Genomic DNA, 21,048 nt, shown 5'->3' on the forward strand with positions numbered 1-21,048 from the left:
AGTTGAAATTTCAACTGCTCAAATCTTCACCATCCAGATATATTTTATACTTCAAGACTTACCGATATTCACCTAGTCTTCAATTTAGTATCCAAGTTAAACAAATATGATCTTCCTGTTTTCCCTGTTTAACTTTTAATTTATGTAAAAGAATATCCTAATTAAACTTGTAATAATAAAATTCAATGTATTTGTCTGCAATATTTTTCTTAATTCCTTTAAAATTACAAATTGCATGATGAGTCGGGGCTGTTAGTTTTAAGAAAATTAACAAACGACAAAAGAAAATGACAGCATTGAAGTTTTTATCTGATGTGGCTATAACACTCTTTAGTTTTTTATACTGAAGTGGGAATATAATAGATATACAAAATAGTTAATGATAAAAAAATAAAATTAATCCACTTCTATTTTACTTGGTACATACTCTTCTCATTGGGATTTCTCATGTTGAATAGCACATTCTCAAATCATTTTATTTATTCCACCGATACAATGACAGTTTACAACATTTCAATTCAATCTTTTACTCAGAACAACAAATGCTTCTACAAGTTTTATTATCCCCCCTCCCCCCAAAATTCTCCTACCCTTCAATGTTTATCTTCAATACAAAGCTTTCCCAGTGTCCAGATAACATGACTTTCATCTATTTTTGGGTCAAAATACGGAAATGGGCAAAAATGAAGTCAAATTGCAGGCCAAAGCAGAAGTGCAAATGCAAAATGGCACTTCTTATTTACAATTGTGAATTAATCTGTTTATTTTAAGGTCCCTTGCATACCTTTCAGCTGGGGTAATCAGAAAGAGTTATTTGCAACTGGGAATTATCAGGCTCAGCTGAATACTGTCTGATGAATGCCCTTCTCCACCAAATCTCAAATGCCTTCTGTATATTTGGACAATCATCTCCTTTATTAAGAAATCTATCAAACCAATTCAGTAACACGGTCTGTTGCTGGAGTAAAGGAAGTGTCAATATAGTTTGGCTTAGTCCATCCTCAACCAATTTCCTATCAACGGTTCTAGAAGCTCTTCTCATCCATCCAAAATCTTCATACAGAGCTTCTAGCCATGTTGACAACAAGGAAAATCTTATTTCTTTTGGCACCAGTATGTGTCCCCTTCCAATGCCAATGCACAATTGTGCTGTGATTCTACTGATCTCATGGCGGTAAACTGTTGGAACCTTGGAGTGAAGGGTAGCAAGTTCTTTCTGCTCAGCCCATATCTCCACAAATTCCTCACCCATCTTTTTGCCAATCAAAATGTCAACAATCCACTGAATATTGTCAGCTTCACGAGTTATGTCGCTCATTACAACCGCCCGATCCGGCCTCTCATCGCCGTTGGTTGCTTCAGATAGGCAAAGGAGAAGAGAGCTGATGCACTTGTGGCAAAGATGATAAAGTGTGTCTTTGGAAACATCAAGTCTGCTGCTGTCATTAGGTGCATTCTCTTTAAGCAATCTAGATAACAGAGCTTTCATTTCCCTACGAGCTTTGTCGTCTTTTGCTTGCAGAACACCACTTATTAGGTTCAAGAAGATGTCATCAGCTCTGTCAGCAGTAGATGGATCCGATGATACTCTATGAAGAACTTCAGTTGCAGAGTCATGAATCTGCAGATGTTCTAGCTGAGATATCACTTCCTCCTGTTCATCCTCGGTCCATGGAATAGATTCCAAATATTCTAGGCATGACACAACCCCAAGATCAAACATGATAGCTGCTGATACCTACAAAATAAGGTAAGCAAAAATACGACCATAAGAAACCAACTTCACTCAAGAAAAAAAAAATGTACCGAGCAATGAACTTCAAGGAAACGCTAAAGTGGGGTTATATTCAATAGTGTATGAATTTTCCTCCCTAAGCACGCTGCACAAGTCATTAGTTTCTCCAAAAACTTATTATAAGTGTTCAAGGAGAGGTTTCCTTCAAAAGTACCCTTATTTCATTAAGCTTCCTAAAGTGATAAATTCACATCAATAAACCCAGGTTGAATCAATATGTGGGAAAATACTCACTAAAGAAAAAAAACAAAGCAATATGAATTAAAATTTACTCATGGGCATAGTTTAGCAATGTGGGATGTGAAAATGAAAGCAAATGGGAGTGTCATGGCTTAAACATTCTTTCTTTTAACTTCCCCAAAAGCTGATTTTAATTATATAAGCTAATTATGTAAACTAGATTATTTTTTCTTCTTTCTTTTTTTATTTCTTTATCTAATGTTTGTCCAAATAGAACTTAATTAAATTATATACTCTAACAAGCTTAATTAAAGTGAGAGACTTTACATCATACCTTGAGCAAGCTCAAAACTTTAGGAACCCCATCGCCCATGGAACGCAACCTGCCCTTGAGATCCTCGCTGTGCATCAAAACCACAGCTTCCACATACACTTCCACGTCGTCGCAGTCGCTGATCTCCACCGAGTGCGACACCGCGCCGTCGCAGCGAAGCTTCTCCGCGAAGAACCGGCTCTTGTCGGCCAGAACGCTCTTCCGGACCTCCATCGACACCCTCAAGCCGTCCCGCCCAACCACCGTGAGCCGGACGTCGCCCCCCTCGCGCAAGGCGGGCTCGCGGAGGAGCTTGGAGAGCCGATCTTGCGCCTTGCGGCGCTTCTCGTCGGAGAATTTGTGCTCCTCCGACATCATGTCGAAGAGGGTTTGCGTGTGCGAGTGAGTCTGAGAGAGAGTCTGACTCGGGCGAGTTGATGAGGGTGGAGGTGAGAAGGTTCTAGAAGGGGAAAAGGAGAGCGTTGGGTCAGGTATAAAACCCTGCTTTATCATCGTTGACACTTCTCTCGATTTCAAACCACTTTCTCCACCCATTCTTCAATTCTCTCCCTCAATTCTCTGCTCCAATTTACCTACTTTCAACCACAAAAACTCACAATTTGAAACTGCAAATCCAATTTTTGCCTCAAATTCTCACTCACAAACTCACACTTGCAAGTGTTGCAGAGGAAAAGGAGAGAGAAAGAGAATCCAAGACTGTATGCAACTCCAGAGTTTTTCAGAACATTTCTTTATCAATTAAACATTATTTTGATACCACTTTTATAAAGATCATTTCTTTGAAATTGAAACAATAAAAAAATTGTTCAAGTTCCTCTTTTTAATTTTAAAAAATCCATTTATTTTATGATTAGAAAAGACATTATTAGTGGCATGTGCACATACCTGCCCTACCTTTCTACAACTTCAAATACATTCATGCTCTCACTTACCAACAAAACCCTCTTTTGCTTTTATTCAATTCTCTCTTTTTTTATTATTATTCACAAAAGTAGTTGAATAAGCACACACTAAATTTGAAAACAATCTTTGGTAGTTAGAATCATAATTTAATTAGTATCTCATCATTAGAAAATAATGACATTTATGAAATTTTACATCTAATTATAATTTGTCTTATTCTCCATTATCTTATTTATTAATATGATGCAATTTTGAAATGAATTTCCTTTATTTGAATGTATATATTTTCTTCATTGTAATGATGCAGGATAAAGAATAACAATACATTGAAAATCCTGCACATCTGGAAAAAATAATTTTATTATTGAAAAGAACAACTTTAAAAGTGTATCTGACAAATTATAATTATAAACATTATCTTCTAATATTCAATTTTCAAAATAATTATTAAATGTGAGATTCATCTATATAACACTTGTTATATACAGCTGGTAGAAGCTATGCCCTACACTTTTTTGGGTAAGAACATTCAATTATCTACATATTTACTACCTATGGATATAATCATCTCAACAAAAATTTATTATCTGATCTAATAAAATAGATTATTTTTGCAATTTTTTTGCAATTTTTTTACTAGATATAATTTAGTAAAACTTATTTTTATTGAGTTGAATTGAGTCAATAAATCCAGAACCTTTGAATTTAGTTCCTTTTTAGGGTTCATATATATTATAATGAATAAGTAGTAGAAGTTTTGTATCTTCTATTCAATCTTCATCTCTGGTATTTTACTTTATTAAAAAACTAAAAAAGATGAAAAGCAAGCACAGATCCATTAGCAATAAAGTGAAACAGAAAAGAAAGAGTTATGTTTTTTTATATTTGATGAGTATGTAGGAATAATGGAAGACATAATTGCGTACGTTATAAATAAGAAATAAAGGGTTGTATAATTGAGAATTGGAATACATAACACTCAAAAGTTTTGTACACAATTCCTACTTTGGAGGTAGTTGCCAACTTTTATTTATTCCTAGGCTTTAAATTTCACTTAACATTCGAATCAATTTTTAAATTCAAATTAACCTTTTGTTTCTGTTAAAGAGTATACTAACTTATTTAACATTTATTTTTAAAAATAATTAAAAATAAAATTCACTTCAAATTTAATAGCTACCACTACAAGAAAATTATCAAATAAAAACTAATTGTTAAAGATCAAAATAATTAGTTACAATAATAACTAAATTAGAGACCACTTTAGAAACTAAAAAAAAATAATTTTTAAATTAGTTTCTATTATTATTAAATAGTTTTTAAATTGATATCTAATTAGCTACCAAAGTTTTAACTACCAATTATTTACTTTCTAAATTTGGTAGCAAAAACCTTGGTTGCTAATTAAATACCAATTTAGAAATCATTTAACAATAATATAAACTAATATAGAAAACCAAAAATTTATTTAGTTCCTAATGGTCTCTAATTTAGTCACTATAACAATTAATTATTTTTTTGTCTTTAAAATTGATTTCTATTTCATAATTGTCTTGTAGTGTGCAATAGATTATTTGTTTCAAATTTTTTTTTTTAATTTCTTAGAATCCAAAGATATTAAAGATGTATTTGAATTTTAGTTCAAACAACCAAATCAGCTTTCATTCCAATTGAATATTGTGTTAACATATTTGTTATTTTATTTTTCAGATCTAGTTAGAAGCAAAATTCATTTCACTTAAAGGCTATACTAATTTTTATTCAACTTAATTTCTTACTTAAACTTCCCAAACATTAAGTATTTGCATTTATACTGATCTCTCCAAGCTTATAGGGGAACAAAGGCCAACACAATTTGAAAAGTTGAAAGCACATAATTTAATGTTTTGGTTGGATGAGTAGATGAAAATGTGAGGAAATGAAAAACAAGTAAATAAAATAAAGAATGAAAAATGAAAAATGAAAGAAAAGAAAGGAAAACAAAAATTACTTTTGTTTAGATTTGATAAAAGAAAATGAAAAAAGATGAATTGTAAGTTAATGTGATTGGTTTAAATGGATAGAAATGAGTTAATGTTTTTGTCAATTTTCCAATTACACTAATGCTCTTGTGTTTTATGAGAGAATAGAAAATAATTATCCATGTGTGTGATGCCTCAAGTGTGAAATTGGAGCTAATAACCTATTATCAATGTTTATAATCGAGTATGCAATAAGAAGAACACATACTAATCTTGAAAAGAAAAAAGCTTTTCCATCAAATAAATTTAAATCCAGTGAAGTAAATGTAGTAGTTTTTCTCCAATAGTAAGTGAAAGACACACCATGCAGAGATTTGGTTTGGGAAGTCATGATTAAGATTTTAAAAAAAGGTTTATCATCGAAATTTTTAACTATAGTGCCAAGATTTTGGGTGTTTGCTTTTGAGAATATTTTTTTATATTTTTTATTTAAATTAATTTTTAGTAAATATTTCAGTTTTTTTTAAAAAAATTTACATAAAGATAACAATATATTTATTTATTGTGTATATTTAGAAAATAAAGATAGAGAAATGGTTAATGTTTGATATTCTCTTACATTTTGTTCTATATATATACTACTAGAATAAAATAAATCACAAGTTCTTTCATATAATATATCTTTTATATTTTTAGAATATATCTCTAAAATTCAAAATTTCAATTGTGGTATAGAGTTATTGTTCTTACTAGACCTATAGAATAGAAGGAAAATGAAATTTTTCACAGGTCGTTTACTCCATTCTTTGATGGCAAAAATGATGATATATGGATGGTAAGAATACAAACATATCTAGAGGGAATAAATTTATGGGAAGTTGTGGAAGAAGATAACATTATTGATTTGCTATTTGAATGAATTTTGCTTAATATTTTTATTTAAATTAAAATTTAGAAAATATTTCAGTTTTTTCAAACATCTTTTACATAAACATAAAAGTAGATTTATTTATTATTTATATTTAGAAAATACATCTTGCTCTATATATAAAGTGAACAAAATAAATCACAAATCCCTCTATATAATTTATCTCTTATATTTTTAAAATATATTTTCAAAATCCAACCTCTCAACATTTGCCATTACAATTTTAATCGGAATATTCTCATTTGTTCACAATTTTTCAAATATAAAAAGTGTGACAAAATTGTAATCCACAATCGTAATTTAAAACCTTGTGTAACTCTCTCAATTACAATTGTTTAGACTCGCTTAAAGATATCATTTAGCTCGTTACCACTTTTCTTTTTGTAGATAATGTGTTATACTCTTAGGCACCTCATAGTTCTTCACTAATTTATCATTAATAAGATTTACTTACATATTTCATCAGTAATCATATTTTTTAAGAAAAAATGTTTGTTGAATCTTAACTATGTAGCACAGACACTGTCATGAATATTGATACGACACAAACACGAATATACGTATAATCTCTAAAATGTAGGACAAAGAGACACATACGTATATATTATATAATTATGAATTATATAAATTGACAATAAAGATATAAAGATTTATGTGCAGTATGTTCCAGTTTATTTTTAGCAGAAAGATTTTTTTTATGACTGGTTCGAAATGATTTATTTCTTATTTTTATAATCATAAAAAAATTTATACAATAAGTTTGAATTTTTTAAAAAATAATGTATTTTATCTTTTTAAAAATTGTGTTAGACCCGTGTTAGAATTGTCAGAAATCAAACATATATTTTTTGAATTGAACACTTAATCAATAAGTGTCCTACGAGTGTCGTGTCAGATATGTGTGTCTGATATAGACACGTAATTTAAGAGGAGTGTTTGAGTTTCATAGATATAATAGTAATAGGTGTGAATATGAGTTAAGAGAAGTGGTGGATGAGTTGATTGTGTAGAAATTAGTTAGAACTTAGAAGTTCTTAAAGCAGTTTAAAGGATTTGTTTTTGTTGGTGTATGGTTTGTGATGTGGTGGCGCCACTATCCATCAGTATCGCAATGAAGGAGGCAGAGAGAATGAAAGGGACAAGGAAATTAAATGCACAAGACACAAAAAAGTTACAACTTGGTGACTTGGAAACATCACACCATTCATAACTTACAATGAACATGTTACATAATCAAACATGGATTCCTTAACTTGGCAACCACCGACTCAGACACACAAATGTTGAGAACTTCGATTGCATAACTTGGCTACCACACAATAGCTCAAAGATCATTCCTGGAGCATATACAAGTTTCCTCCTTTTAACCTGCAAACTGCACTACAGTAAACAACAATTCAAGAACTCAGTTGTGAGTGTAGTGAAACCAGAGACTGTATAACTACACATTTATAAGAATTGATTTGGCCTAAAACTATTCAAATTTCACATGAACTTTTTTTTCTGGTTTACTCAAACTTAATTCAGTTCTATACAGTTTAAATTTTTGTCTGTTATGTGTATTTAGTTATATCTTTAGTTATGAATTTAATTACATATAGCCAGTTTATAAATAATCAAACTATACTTAACTGATTTGCTTCATTAACCAAGTTTAAAGAATGACTTATAGAATTGAATCTCCAACTAATTTGGAGTAAAACAGAAAAATGCATGTGCTCCTGAATGTGTATATAGAGACCTTCAGAAGACGTTCATCTCCTCTTGCACTTGATCTTCAAAATTGGCTTCCTTTTCTCCTCGAGTTGTGTCGAAGAGAGGAGCATCAAGCTCAGGAGGCTTCTGGCAACACATGAATGTTGTACTAATCAAACATGTAATAACAACAAGGAATAGAGGATGGAGTTAAACATGATGTGGCAATAGTTAGCTGATGTTACCGTGCAACGAACTAGAGCCCAATTGACACCCCGAAAGAATGGATGATTCTTAATTTCATTTGCTCCTTCTCTTGAACCCAATCTGCTTTTGGGGTCTCTGTTCAGCAACCGGTACATTAACTGCTTTGCACTGAAACTTACCTGCATCATCATTTTATCTTATTTAATTTATTGACATGTAGATTAATTTAAACTATGGAGGTTTAATCTTTCAGCATGATGCACCTCCAGAGAGTTTAACCAGGTGAGATTTTCACAAGTATTTCATATGAAAGTCCAATTTTGAGCTCTTGATTTTAAGCAAATTGTTTTGCAGTATGGTTTAAAAGCATAGTTGTCAATGTGCAGCAGAACAACCTCACCTGTTTACTTTTGGGAAATTTAAGGTCCTTGTGAAGAATATTTGTAAATGTTCTTTGCCTGGTCTTTCCCCTGAATGGTGTATATCCAAAAAACATTTCATATAGAAGAATTCCTGAAAAAAGTAATGCATGCAGTCAAAAAAATAAGATCTTTAACTATATCTCGTGGCTTTTAAGAGAAAGAGACCAATAGGATTGGTTTCAGCTAGTGAATTCTGCTAATGACAATCCCTTTGATGAGAAAGATTCCTTTAAGGCAAAAATATTCACTGATAAACCCCACAAATTTATCCACCACATAGTAAATATATGCATTCAATTTTCTTTTAAAAAATTCTAGTTTTTTAAATTGATTTAGTTGCCTAATAGACTTTCTTTATTGTAAGAATTAAAAATTTACCCAGAGCCCACCAATCCACAGCACTAGAATGGCCTGAACCCGTTATAATTTCCTGCACAAGCATTGAACTGTCAAATGTAATTTACAACAAATTGTGAGAAACAAAAAGTTCAAGCAAGTTTCAACAACATGAATGCAATAATCTGTATATCCACCAGGATCCCATAACCAAGTTTCTTTATTTATCCTCCATGTCGGAATAAGAATCTTTCGTGTCTAATTGACAAGTTTATCAATAATGATTGTACAAACAAACTACAAGTCCTCTCCTTTTTGTTAAGTATATGATGAATAAAGGTTCAACTTGATCTATCAAATTATAAGGTGCAACACGTTAACTATATCACGCATGCTTCCCTAAGAATTTGGTGTCTATAATGATTTGCTGCTCAAGAAATAGTATGTCCAGAAACAACCAACCGGAGCTATGTACTCTTCTGTGCCCACAAAAGAGTTTGATGCTCTCATAGGTTCTGCCATGAATATGGGAGGTTGGTGGCCTTTCTGTGCTTTCTTCTTTTCATTTATAGATGGAACTAGAAGCTGTAAAGAATGCAACCAGCATAACATAAATTTGTCTGAGTTCTAAATCAAAGCTTCATTATCCTAAGTTTTATGTCTCTAAGATACCTGTGGTTTGCAAGATGTCAAACATGACAAATCAAAATCTGTTAGGGACACATGTCCACTGCTTTGTAGTAACACATTTTCTGGCTTCAAATCCCGATATATTATCCCTGTGGATTTCACCAAACAATGTTATAATCTTAGATGTTGTCTTAGTGTCTTAATATACGTAAATAAAGAATTTAAAGAACAATTTCTAAGCATATTTGAGAAAAATACTTCTAAACATCTGTACTATAGATTTAAGAAAAATAATTTAGGACATCTATGGATGATTGCCGCTGGATTTACTGATTCAGATATTAAGCAGTTCGTGCAGGTTGAAAAGAAGTATGTTGGGTGATGAATAAGAACCTACCTTGACAATGAAGATACTCCAATGCAACAACTACTTCAGCCGCATAAAATCTATATTATCAAGCACATTATTTCAGTAAAAGGAAAATAGAGAAACATAAGTAACTGTTGAAGAAGGATCATCTACATTTATAGTGGGTATGTACAAGTATTTAATAAAGTTGTAGTAAAATATATATACGTATGTGTAGAAAAATAAGGGAAAGATTGGATTAATAAAGATGCATAGATTGTTTGCATGGTAGTATAATATACCTCACTGCATCTTCCCTGAGAACCTTAGCTGGCTGTCGGTCAAGAAGAAGGAATAGTTCTCCACCAGAACAATAATCGGTTATCAAACAAACATGTGTTTTGGTCTGCAAATTAATCAAGTCTTTCAGAGAAAATAAAATTCATTTGATATAGTAAGTTAAGTAGTAATGCATGCATAATTTTGTTTTCTATAGTATGGAGGAACTTTTGAGTTAGATGAAATAGGAAATAAAGGCTTTGTATGATGTGTGAAACTATCCTTCATGAAAAGCAAGGGTGCATGCTAAAGAGCTTGCAAGTTATGACATATTTGCACTTTCTAATCATAGGCTTGAAGGAGCTTGCAAGTTATGACATATTTGCACCAGATCAAGTCATAAAGATCCTGATGTTCTTACACACTCTAATTCAATCTTATAAAACCGACTTATAAGATAAGGTTTGCATTCACTTGTATATTATAAAATATTCGTTCTTATTTATAATCGAAGTGGATGTCTAATCATAGTTGATATTTTGGTTTTTTGAGTTCAAGAACTGATATTGTACTTGTAGTCCACTGGAGTTTGAGTCCCATTTTCACTATTCTCTAATATCTAACTTTGCAGTGCATCGGAGTTACAAACCTGGAAGGAAGCATATAATGCAGGAAGAAAAGGGTGGTCCAACATGTCGAGGATCTCTCTCTCTGTGCAAGCTCTATGCACCTGTAGTTACAGCTGCGGTTAAAAGTGACCCACTTGGAATTTTTTAATTAACTGATAAAATTAAATGTATTACCAAGAAAATAAAGCCAACTCAGTACTGAACTATTTCCAAATAAACATTTCTAAAACTGTATGATAGGAGGTGACACGTTAAAACAAAAAAAAAATGTCAAATAATTTAATTATGTACCTTGTTACGATTGAGCATAATGCCCTTCTCCATAGCTTTCATGGCAAAATATTGGCCAGTTTCACCTAGCTCCACCAGATAGACACTGAAATCCAATAACAAGTGATATTAAAAAGCATAGTCCCTGGAGCATTATTGGAAAAAATAATGAACATAGAAAAAATTCATAAGTGGAAGAGAGTGACCATATTATAAAAGTTCAGTTTAAGGTTTTGATTCTTAGGTCCCATGTAATACGTTTCCAGATCATCACAGTCATTTAGTTACTATGTTTCAGTAAGCAACTAACGTAAGCCTCATGCAATTGTTCATGCACGTTTCAAATGTTGGGAAGTCGAAAAGAGAATCAAGAAAAAAACCTGCCGGTATCTCCTGATCCCAAAGGTTTAACTGGCTTAAAATGATTCAAGCCTATCTGCTCTCCACTTTCTAGTATCTGCACAACCATGATCACATAATGAATTTGCCAAATGTAACTTAACATGAGATAATAAAAATGACTAGGAATAAATTTTAAATATAACAACAGAGAAGGACCTTTCAGGCCATGTTCACCAATTTAAACAGTCTTCAATAGATTACATAATTAAAAAATATATATCATTTCCAAAAAAAGTATAAAAGGAAAAGGAAAAACAAGAATGGAAGCCAACACCAATGTCAAATGAGACAAGTCGAAATTTCATCACATATGTCATGTTAGTTGTTTTTAGTCTTATTTTATAGGAAAATGTCACTTGTGACAACTGTATTCAATTTACAACTGTGATATGACATAATACCATTTTAAAATTGTTTTATCTTTTTAGTAGAATCTACATTTCAAAAAAAGTTATTTATCTTTTGAATCATAATCTGGTATAAGGTGTTATCATATCAACACTCTATTTTATACTAATACTTCCTAAATTTTTTGGTAGTCTATAGCAATAGCAAGAAATACCAGAAAATATGACATAATTTCAAATACATAAGTAATACCTTCTGAATAGCTTTCCAAGCAGCTTCATCCCTCCTATGTGGTTTGGGGTGAACCACTTTTGAATGGTTCATCCATAAATCTTCTGGTTTCTGAAGGTAGCAAAAAAATGATATGAGAAAAATTGAATGCAAGAGCTTTTCAAAGGATACTGATGATCAACCTTACCAAATTAGCATCTGGAAGTTCTCTCAATGCATCATCGACATTTTCAGCAGTGTCTTTTACCTGAGGATGGATGTCAAATACATTTGTTTTAACTTTGAAAGTACAAAGCACAACAAAGTGAACAAAGTTTCTTACTATAACATATAATACAGACAAATTATATACAAAACTTTCTCTAAAAGTCTCTATTTGGATATATAAAGATGTTGAAAACCCAACAGAAAATTGGAGATCTCAATATATGTTAAACTAATAAAGCACTTGGATAGAAACCAGACCAATTTTTCTCCCTCTTTTGCTGTATTTTCTGCAATGCGGTTGTGAAGAGGCTCCACGTGTTGACTACCATCAAGTTGAACTCCAATAAAGTACTGTACCTCTCCCTGTTCAACAAAGAAATACAGAAACAAGTAAACCTTGATTTCTGTTCGAAGATTTGGTAAATGGGACATCATTAACTACCAAAAACAAAAAGTTATATGGCAGGACATTAATATACAACACCTTCGTATGACTATCATAAACTGTACCTTCTGATCACGCATAGGTTGCAAATGAAACAAGTTCCAGAACTTTTTACCTGAATCGAGTAGAACAATTAGTAACCATATTTAGCTTCAAGCTATTAAATAGTTATTTTCCTTAGAAGGATTCATAATATGAAAGAAATATGGTTCTTTTTATGAAGAAAATATAGTGTGACATTGAACATCCTTAGAACTTTCCATCATATGCTTCCATACGAATTATTCTGGTAATACAAACAAAAAAACAATCTAAAATAAATTAGCTTATTGAACAAAGTTAATAAGCTTACCAGTCTTTGTATAATTGATGAGTTGCACAGTGACGTCAGTTTGAGTGTCAATAGCCTCTCTAATTTTTCTCACTGTTGCTGGATCAGTTTCAGGCCCTTGCAGAAACCTATATAACCATGTAGCATATAAATAAATACATTTTGTCAAAAATGTAATAATTTTAGAGTTCAGTTTGCTGAAATTTTTAGTATCTTGCTTTATATGTATTCGGTATGCAACAACTACACTCTTTTTTTCATAGAATTTTTCATATATCCTTCATGGAAGCTTCCATATACTCCAGTAAATGAAGCCTAAGGTAAAGCTTGAAGCACCAATATGCAATACTCTGTAATATCAATTTCAGTGTTTTGATATTCATTTTCATGGTAAGTGTGTATTAGTTGCAACCATACCTGCAGTTTCTTCCCAATATTTCTTCACGACTATACTCCGTAAGCTCCAAGAAGCTATCAGATGCAAAGATCTGGAAAACCAAATTGTTGAGTTATTATGAAATTTTGTCTCGTTTGAAATGTGATTTTGAAACAGATTTCAGATAATGTTTTTGTTATTATTGCAGATTTTAATTTAAATTTCAAATTGTTTCAGTTACGTTTTGATATTGTTTGAAAGATTAGACCTTTTAATAATTTCAAATTGTCTGGGAGTCTACATAAACGCATTCTCATCATGGTTTTTTTCTAATTTTAATCTCTTAACTTTTCTATGAGAGTTCCATAATTTCTATATTTTATTTTTCATATTCCAACACGAATCCCATTTAGAAATCCAGCATCATTTGTTGCAGCATAAATGATCTTGAAAAAGAAAAGAAAAGCTGATCTTACAATGGGGTTATCAGGTAGCCTGGGATCAGTAATGACAAAGTTCTTCTCAATACGTTCAAGTGTGGTAGCAAGATCAAGACCCTTTCTCTTTTCCTTTCTCTGTACTTTGCCATCAAAACTACCAGACCTCTCACCATCCTCATCACTACTCTCAGAGCTACCCTCAATAACAGCTTCGTCATTGAAGCTTCCAAACTTGGACTGATTTTTCCTGATGAACCTGAAGCATAGACAAATAAATTAGAAAGATGAAGTATTTTATAACTAAAAGAAACATAAAGTTGCTTCATAGGATCAAATACAAATAACATATTCATTTAAAAACCTTGTATTTTAGCCGGATGATCATGCCCCGTGAAGGAAAAGTAGTAATTTAAAAGAATCTAATTGAAATATCCTGTTATCTAATTATGAATTGTCTCATCTAATAAGATCATTGACTTTTGTAGTACTTGGAGATATCACGTACATAACATTCATAAAAATATTTCATAGCTACAACTTATAAAACAGCTGCAAATCTTACCTTATCGAGGAGTCTGGGTTTCAAAGTTCACTTACTAATATGATATCATATAAAGTTTGAGAATTTGTTGGATATATCAAGTCATCCACTATCGGAGAACCATCTATTATATAATCTCACGCACATTACATGTTTGATCTCAGCATGAAAGGTATGTATTGGAGATTTCATGCTATGTATTGGAGATTCCAGTTCGATTTGTTTACGGTGTAAAATTTTGTAATGCATCAATTAAACACTTTTTAGAAGTAGTTCAAAAACTATTTCTTTATAAACAAGCATGCATATGTACCCCATGAAGGAACGGCGACGAGATGTTTTGTGTTTGTTTTCGGGTATCTCAGTGATTTTCTCCATTGAAGTTCTGTCTCCTGCATGTGATTTACGTCTAAAAGAAGCCACACTCTCAGATTTTCTCCTGGATGACTTTTCTGGTTTATCTTGATCATCATCACCGGATGCTGACTTTCTGATCAAGGGACGACCTCCTGATTCACTCAGTGCCCGTGGCCTCCTCACAGCCAGCAACAACTCTGATACTGAACTATTTGCCTTCTCTTTCTGACGAGCTGCATCACCAATACACACCAACCTGTTAGTTTTCTCTGTGTTTCTACCATACATTAACTTCTTAATCATACTTCTAACTTAATCGTTTAACAGTCTAGTGATTATTCTTTTTCTGAAAACAATGCTTACATAATTTGAGGTTGCATATTCCTTTAAAATATAAAAATATTAGAGGATATACATGGATACATACCATCGTATCGAATCAAGGATTCGGGTAATCCATTGGGACGTAGCATGTTCTCCTTGTTTCCCTCTGTATGCTTGCTAACCTCCACTTGCATTCTGCCACCATCATACACAATCACTACTTGCTGCTATGTAAGTTTAAAGTAGTGCACAAAACAATCTTTATTATTACAAAATAAGCAATGATAATCATGGTTGTTAATAAAATTTTAATACTTAAAAAAATAATAAATTAAATTATTATATACAATATGGTAGAATATGGTATAAAATACATACACATCTACACGAAATTATTAAATTATATAAATTTCAACAACTAACTTTTTAATTAGTAGTTACAGCTCTGAAGTTAATTTCTTTTCCTTCTAAAAGTGAAACCACCATAATTAAGCAGTCTGGTATCTGTATCAGACAATGATGCATGGCAACGTTCCATTATATGAACACCCACGTGCAACTGAAAACTATATTAAAAAAACATCCACGTGCAGCATATCAATGCTCCCTTTGTCTCCTATTTCTCAGGTAATACAATTAATGCCAAGTAATGAATTGTTTAGTATGAAGAACAGTAACAAAGATGTGGATTGAACGAGATCCATTATTTGCCTAAAATAGCAAAATATTTTACAAGAAAAAATGCATGCATGATCTCTCCCTCTCATATTTCGTTTTCTAGTCACATAAGGTTTTTGCGTGATCCACTCTTTTTAAGTACTAAAAGATCTCTATTATATAGATAGATAAATGAATATAAGATATAATGAAATATAAAATTTGTAGTTATTAATGTATATGAAGAAGACGAAGTGATAATAGACATAACAGAGCAGTGTTTGGCATTTTGTAATTCGAAGGAAAAGGATATTACAGAAGGGTCATTATCAGTGTGGAGTGTTTCTTATCTTAAAATATGCAAAGGACAAGTTGTGAACAAGACCAAAGCAAGGAAGTGTCAATTATGAGAGTGTCCCAACCCAACCATGCCCATCAGCCACAGGAATGAATCACAGCAATAATAGAGAAGAAAGTATGAGTAAAAAATGTGCTCAAGAGGGGTACCCTATAAATTTAAGGACTCTGCCATCGTGGTCCTTGATGGGAGCAATAGTGAGAAGGTTCCAAAAGGGTGTTCCGTCCTTCTTGTAATTGAGTAACCTTCCACAGTAGGTCTGCCCAGTTTGTAAGGCCTCCCTTATCTTTGCCACATCATCCGGATCCGTGTCTGCTCCCTGCATAAACCGGCTGCCACCCCACCCGACCCGTTTATACTTTCCTTATTGTCCTTTTCGTTACAGTTATTACAGTTACGTGACCCTTCCATCATACTTCTTTTTCATTCAATAATTGCAATTTTTATTCTGTTCATTTTACTCTCAATTAATTAATATCCATACACTTTCACTTAATTATCCCACATTCTATTTTTTATTTTTTTTATATATTTTTACTGTGAATTAAAAAATTAAGACTTGAAAAAAAGTAACTTGAAACGTACCAGTTTCTCCCTATGACCTCCTTGGACGTATAACCCGTCATCTTGAAAAACCCGGCACTGGCGTACATTATCGGGTAATCGGGTTTGGTAGCATCCGAAACCACGAAAGTTTGTTGAAACGCCGACAAAGCGTCCCTCAGGTCCTCCGAAACCCTCGGGATTCCTCCCCGGTACTCCCTCCCGTCGTCGGAGGACTCGCCGGAGCTTCGAACGGAGTTGCCGGAGTCCCTCCTCGACCCACCGGTCACCTTCACGCCCGGCTCCTCCCCGCCGGAGGTCTGAACCGCCACTCCCTGCGGCTTCCCGGTTTCCGTGTCCGTCTTCAGCACCAGACCCCATTCCGCGGCGCGCTTCGCGGCGTTTCCGACCTCCGCCGGAGGCTCGCCGAGCACCGCGGCGAGTGTTTGTGATGGCGGCGGCGGAGTGGAATCCTTTAGCGCCATCCACGACGTGGCGGTGACCTCATCGGGACCGCCGCCACGTTGCTGCTTCTCCGGTTGCTCTTCGACGCGTGAGTCGACCCACGTCTTCCACGTGGATTGAGTGCGTAATGGCGAGATTACCGGCTTCTCGTTGGAGTAAGAAGACGACGAAGGGTTGAACACTTCGAGCGAGCCACGTTGATCCCTCGGAAATGCCTCCATTCTTCTCACTCTCTGCTCCATTCATGTACATGCGACAATTTAATATCTCAGAAAACAAGAATTAACGATGCAAATGACTTGTCAATACTCAGTTACCATAACTACAGACAATAAAGCCCTGCACTTTGTTGTTGAATGAGAATAAAGAGTTCATGTTATAGAATCTGTGTATTGTTATTGTTAGTTGGTTACAAAAGATCTGAAAATAAGACTTGGGTCACATCTAGTCTGAAGAAAAGGCATGAGTAGTGTGTTATATGGTAAATTTGTGATTAGTAAGTGTACATGAATAATAAATTTCTGCATGTTGATGTGGGATGAGGATAGAGATTGAGTTCACAGTGTTTGATGCGTACTTTGGAACTAACATATGATGTTGTCCGAGTATCATATGATGGTGGTGCAGTGTTAGTAATGGGAATGGCAAGGGCATGTGATGGGAGTGGGACTCCTACAGCGAATGATGAGTTGTGTGGGGCTTTTTGCTCGTTTTGATTTCGTTGGTTCATCACATTTATTCAGGCTAATTTTGTTTGCTTGAGGGTGGAATATTGAAATGAGTGGTGGAGGTTGATTACTTAGGAGGGGACACTAATTAATGCATCGAAACTGGACTAAGACACTGTCGGGGTTCTTAGCTAATGATGTCAGAACACAAGTGTCCCCAATGGATAGAGGAAAATCCCCAGAGAAGGACACGTGATGATGGCAGAGAAATTTGGAGAAAATCTTTGATGGAAAGCTGTGGTGAGCCAAAAGTGCTTCTTCTGCTTGCGTGGAACAGAAATGAATGTTGGGGAATTTTTCATGTCATCCATCTAACAGACTCATCATCAGAATGACTTCCTAAACCACCAACGATTTCATTCATAGGCTGTCAGAGGACATAAATTGACGTAGTGCAAGGACAGTTCCAGAATCGTGCGAAAAGTTCAAAAGTTAAGTAATTCCAGCATGAAAAAAAAGTCAGGTTAGATATATCATATACCTCTAGTTGTGCTTTTGCAGGGGTCAGAAATCTTCTGAATTTGGCAGTGGTGTGGACTTGTGATGCTGCTTATTCTTGAAGAAATCAGCACACAGTATATAAACAGAGAGAAAACTGATTTCTAGAAATGGGTTATAGGACAGGTGGAATAAAAAGATGAAGGGGTCACTGTTGGAAAGGTTTGGGTTCCCATCCCTGTGTATGGATATTTCACATGGGACACATTCCTCTTTGCACGAATTCCTAAAAGTCTAGTATATTATAGTGCAACCTTGTTCACTGTGGAGTCCTAAAACATTTGAGAGAAACAAAATTTTACAGGGTGGAGGAGCCAAACAGTGACATATCTTCTGATGCTGCTTCTTAACCTAGGTCTTACCTTCAATGATTTCTGGTGTCAGAACGTAATTGCCAGTCTGGAAGTGTGCTGTCAAAAAAGAAAAGCATCAAGAGCAGAGAACGTGAACATCATCTGAGTCTCCACAAGCATGTTGATCGCTGCAGGCTAGCTGTACCCTCCTTTTGTTCCAAGGACAACAATGTTTGGTTTTCTATGTCTGAGGTTGTGGACTTATAGCCCAGGACAAATGCAAAATCAGACAACCAAAAATGGCAAATATCCTCTCTTTTGGTTCTTGAAAAACTTGTGGAATACTAATATACCCACTATCTTGCACAAGGGTAATTCTTGCATTGCATTGCATATCTAAGAAAAGAGGAGCTTGTTGAAAGGGCATGGTCACAAGGATAAGCTTGAGAAATGGACACATGAGACCTTGTTGGTAGACGCTGGATGATTCATGACCACAAAAAATCCTCAAGATTTTGTGTTTAAGTCTATACTTTCCCCTTTAAGTGGGCAACAAATGGTGATTGATGTTTACCTTTTTTATGTAGTTGCCTTCTCAATGGTGAAATGATTGAAAGTGAAAGAGTTCTTTCATCAACTTCTTGATGTGAAGGATCAAGCATACCTAGGATAACTCATCTGCTATCCCTTAAATATCAACCATCCACAAATTACTCCCAATATTGAAAGAACAAATTCTTTTAAACAAAGCAAAAACAGGAATATATATTATTGAGTTTAATTAACTCAACTGTCCCTTGCTTCAGTTTTTATCTATCATGGTTGGAGGAGAACAGATTTGAATCAACTCTTAAATCTTACAGATAGTAACAACTCTGCTATATTCAAACATTCACTCCTAATAAAAATCTTATTTCGGCTGCAACATATTGAAACAATTTATCTTCTGCTATTTATCATGTCAAATATACCAATTAATACAGTTTTTTCCTACTCTAACAAGTTTTACACAGTAAACTACTTAGATATTATACATGTCAGAAAAGTTTAAATTATCTATATTTTCATATAAATTTAATATTTTTTATTTAAGGAATTCCACCTGTTTTTTATAAGGGTTGAGACAGTCTCTTCTGTCGGTTGAACAAGTTATCTTCTCGGTGATAATTTTCTTTTATCCTTTAGACTCATCTCTTAATGTTCGGGTTTCAACTCTCACTTGTAAAAATTTATTTCCGATGTAAGTGATAGATATGTTGATACAATAAATGCGATAATAATAAGTATAGTTGTTTTGGTTGTTGTGTCTATTTATATGGTATTGATAGATCATTTTACTGTTATTAAATATGTACCATGACTAAGAATGTATTATCTAATTTTTCATACGGTTTAATCTATATTAATATATTTTTACCTTAATGATTTTTCTATGGCACTCTGCCAAAAAATAAATTAAATTATCTATATTCTCATATAAAATTTAGTATTTTTTATTTAATGAAGTCCACCTATAATTTATAATTTCACTCATAATCTATAATTTATAATATTTTAATCAAGAGAGATTGGAGAGGTATGTTGAAAGAATGTTATTAGTTCTCCTTTAAATAAATTAAACTCTGGAAACAAAAAGAGGAGTAAAAATGGCTGCACATATTTTATACCAAGTTTTTATTTCTTAGTTATCTTTGGAAGATGAGAGAAGTTTAAATTCTTCATGTCTTTATATATAATCTTTCATCCTATTTTTCCTCCCTCATCATACATCGTGAATACTCATGTTATAGTTAACATTGTTGGTTGGTTGTGTACCATCATTTATTATTTAGGTGAGTTTTTTTCATGTTTTTGTTTTTCTTCTTTTTGTCCATTTTGGTTTAGTTGGAAACATTTTAGATTGGTCGATCCTTAATTCCATATCAATCCCAAAGTATAAAAAATGGGATTATATTTTAGATTATGCGATTATTTTTTTAATCATATAATTAAAAAAATATTTTAAATTATATAATTCATAATATTTTTTGCATTTTTATGTTATTTTTAAAATAATATTATTATTTTCGTCCTTTCACTTATATTTAATTTGGTTTAAACATGTATTTATAATAAGGTGGAATTAAAAATCAGAAATAAAAGTATTTTAATTATTTTATTACGATCAAGAAAAACTATGAAATTTATTTTATTTAAAAGATTATTTATGCTAGTAAAATTGAAATAATTTTTATTATTATCTATTTAAAAATAATAAAAATAAATAATTTGATATGTAGTGTTATCTGCATACATTTTTGTGACTTCTTAAACATTTGGCATCAATACACCTGATCATTTCTTAATCAACTTCAAATATTATAGTAACTCAGACTAATAAGATGAAGACTATTATTATACAACAATGTCACAGTCACATCACCATTAAATCGTTAATTTGACTCATGATCACCCATTGGTCAATCCCAATCCAGTCCCTAAAATAAGCCCCCTTTTATTGGTCCCCAAATGAGTGGATTGAAAAAGCTCAAACTTCCAAAACCCCACATAAAGTGGGTTAAGGTAAGGGGAAAAGTGGGTTTGGCC

The 21,048-nt window shown here is 33.1% G+C and overlaps 2 protein-coding genes across 20 annotated transcripts; both read right to left on the reverse strand.

Annotated features, from left to right (window-relative positions):
* Positions 1–450: 450 nt before the first annotated feature.
* LOC137819652 (BTB/POZ domain-containing protein) lies at positions 451–3,235 on the reverse strand. Its single transcript, XM_068623588.2, has 2 exons — positions 2,310–3,235; positions 451–1,738 (listed from the first exon to the last, which is right to left on the reverse strand). Exons 1-2 carry the CDS (start codon positions 2,841–2,843, stop codon positions 788–790), a joined length of 1,485 nt encoding a protein of 494 aa, XP_068479689.1. The 5' UTR covers positions 2,844–3,235; the 3' UTR covers positions 451–787.
* A 4,050-nt stretch (positions 3,236–7,285) lies between these two features.
* On the reverse strand, positions 7,286–19,090 carry LOC137819916 (phototropin-1). 19 transcript variants are annotated; one of them, XM_068624478.2, is made up of 25 exons: positions 18,532–18,860; positions 18,153–18,217; positions 16,521–17,176; positions 16,085–16,267; positions 15,024–15,115; positions 14,553–14,829; positions 13,735–13,954; positions 13,300–13,370; positions 12,904–13,010; positions 12,617–12,666; positions 12,365–12,469; positions 12,087–12,146; positions 11,921–12,010; positions 11,299–11,375; positions 10,940–11,024; positions 10,669–10,749; positions 10,043–10,146; positions 9,789–9,838; positions 9,434–9,540; positions 9,224–9,346; positions 8,804–8,855; positions 8,404–8,516; positions 8,042–8,182; positions 7,843–7,943; positions 7,286–7,476 (listed from the first exon to the last, which is right to left on the reverse strand). In XM_068624478.2, the coding sequence occupies exons 3-24, from the start codon at positions 17,162–17,164 to the stop codon at positions 7,845–7,847; spliced, it is 2,931 nt and encodes a 976-aa protein (XP_068480579.1). In that variant the 5' UTR covers positions 17,165–17,176; positions 18,153–18,217; positions 18,532–18,860; the 3' UTR covers positions 7,286–7,476; positions 7,843–7,844. The 19 variants fall into 19 exon arrangements, with proteins under 19 accessions (XP_068480579.1, XP_068480810.1, XP_068480254.1 ...); XM_068624709.2 differs by having other exon boundaries at positions 7,286–7,481; positions 7,843–7,940; positions 18,153–18,441; positions 18,532–18,835; XM_068624153.2 differs by having other exon boundaries at positions 7,286–7,481; positions 18,153–18,441; positions 18,532–18,835.
* Between the last annotated feature and the right edge of the window lie 1,958 nt (positions 19,091–21,048).

This window comes from Phaseolus vulgaris, chromosome 11 (assembly GCF_051622355.1).
Source record: "Phaseolus vulgaris cultivar YP4 chromosome 11, ASM5162235v1, whole genome shotgun sequence".
Lineage (NCBI taxonomy): Eukaryota > Viridiplantae > Streptophyta > Magnoliopsida > Fabales > Fabaceae > Phaseolus > Phaseolus vulgaris.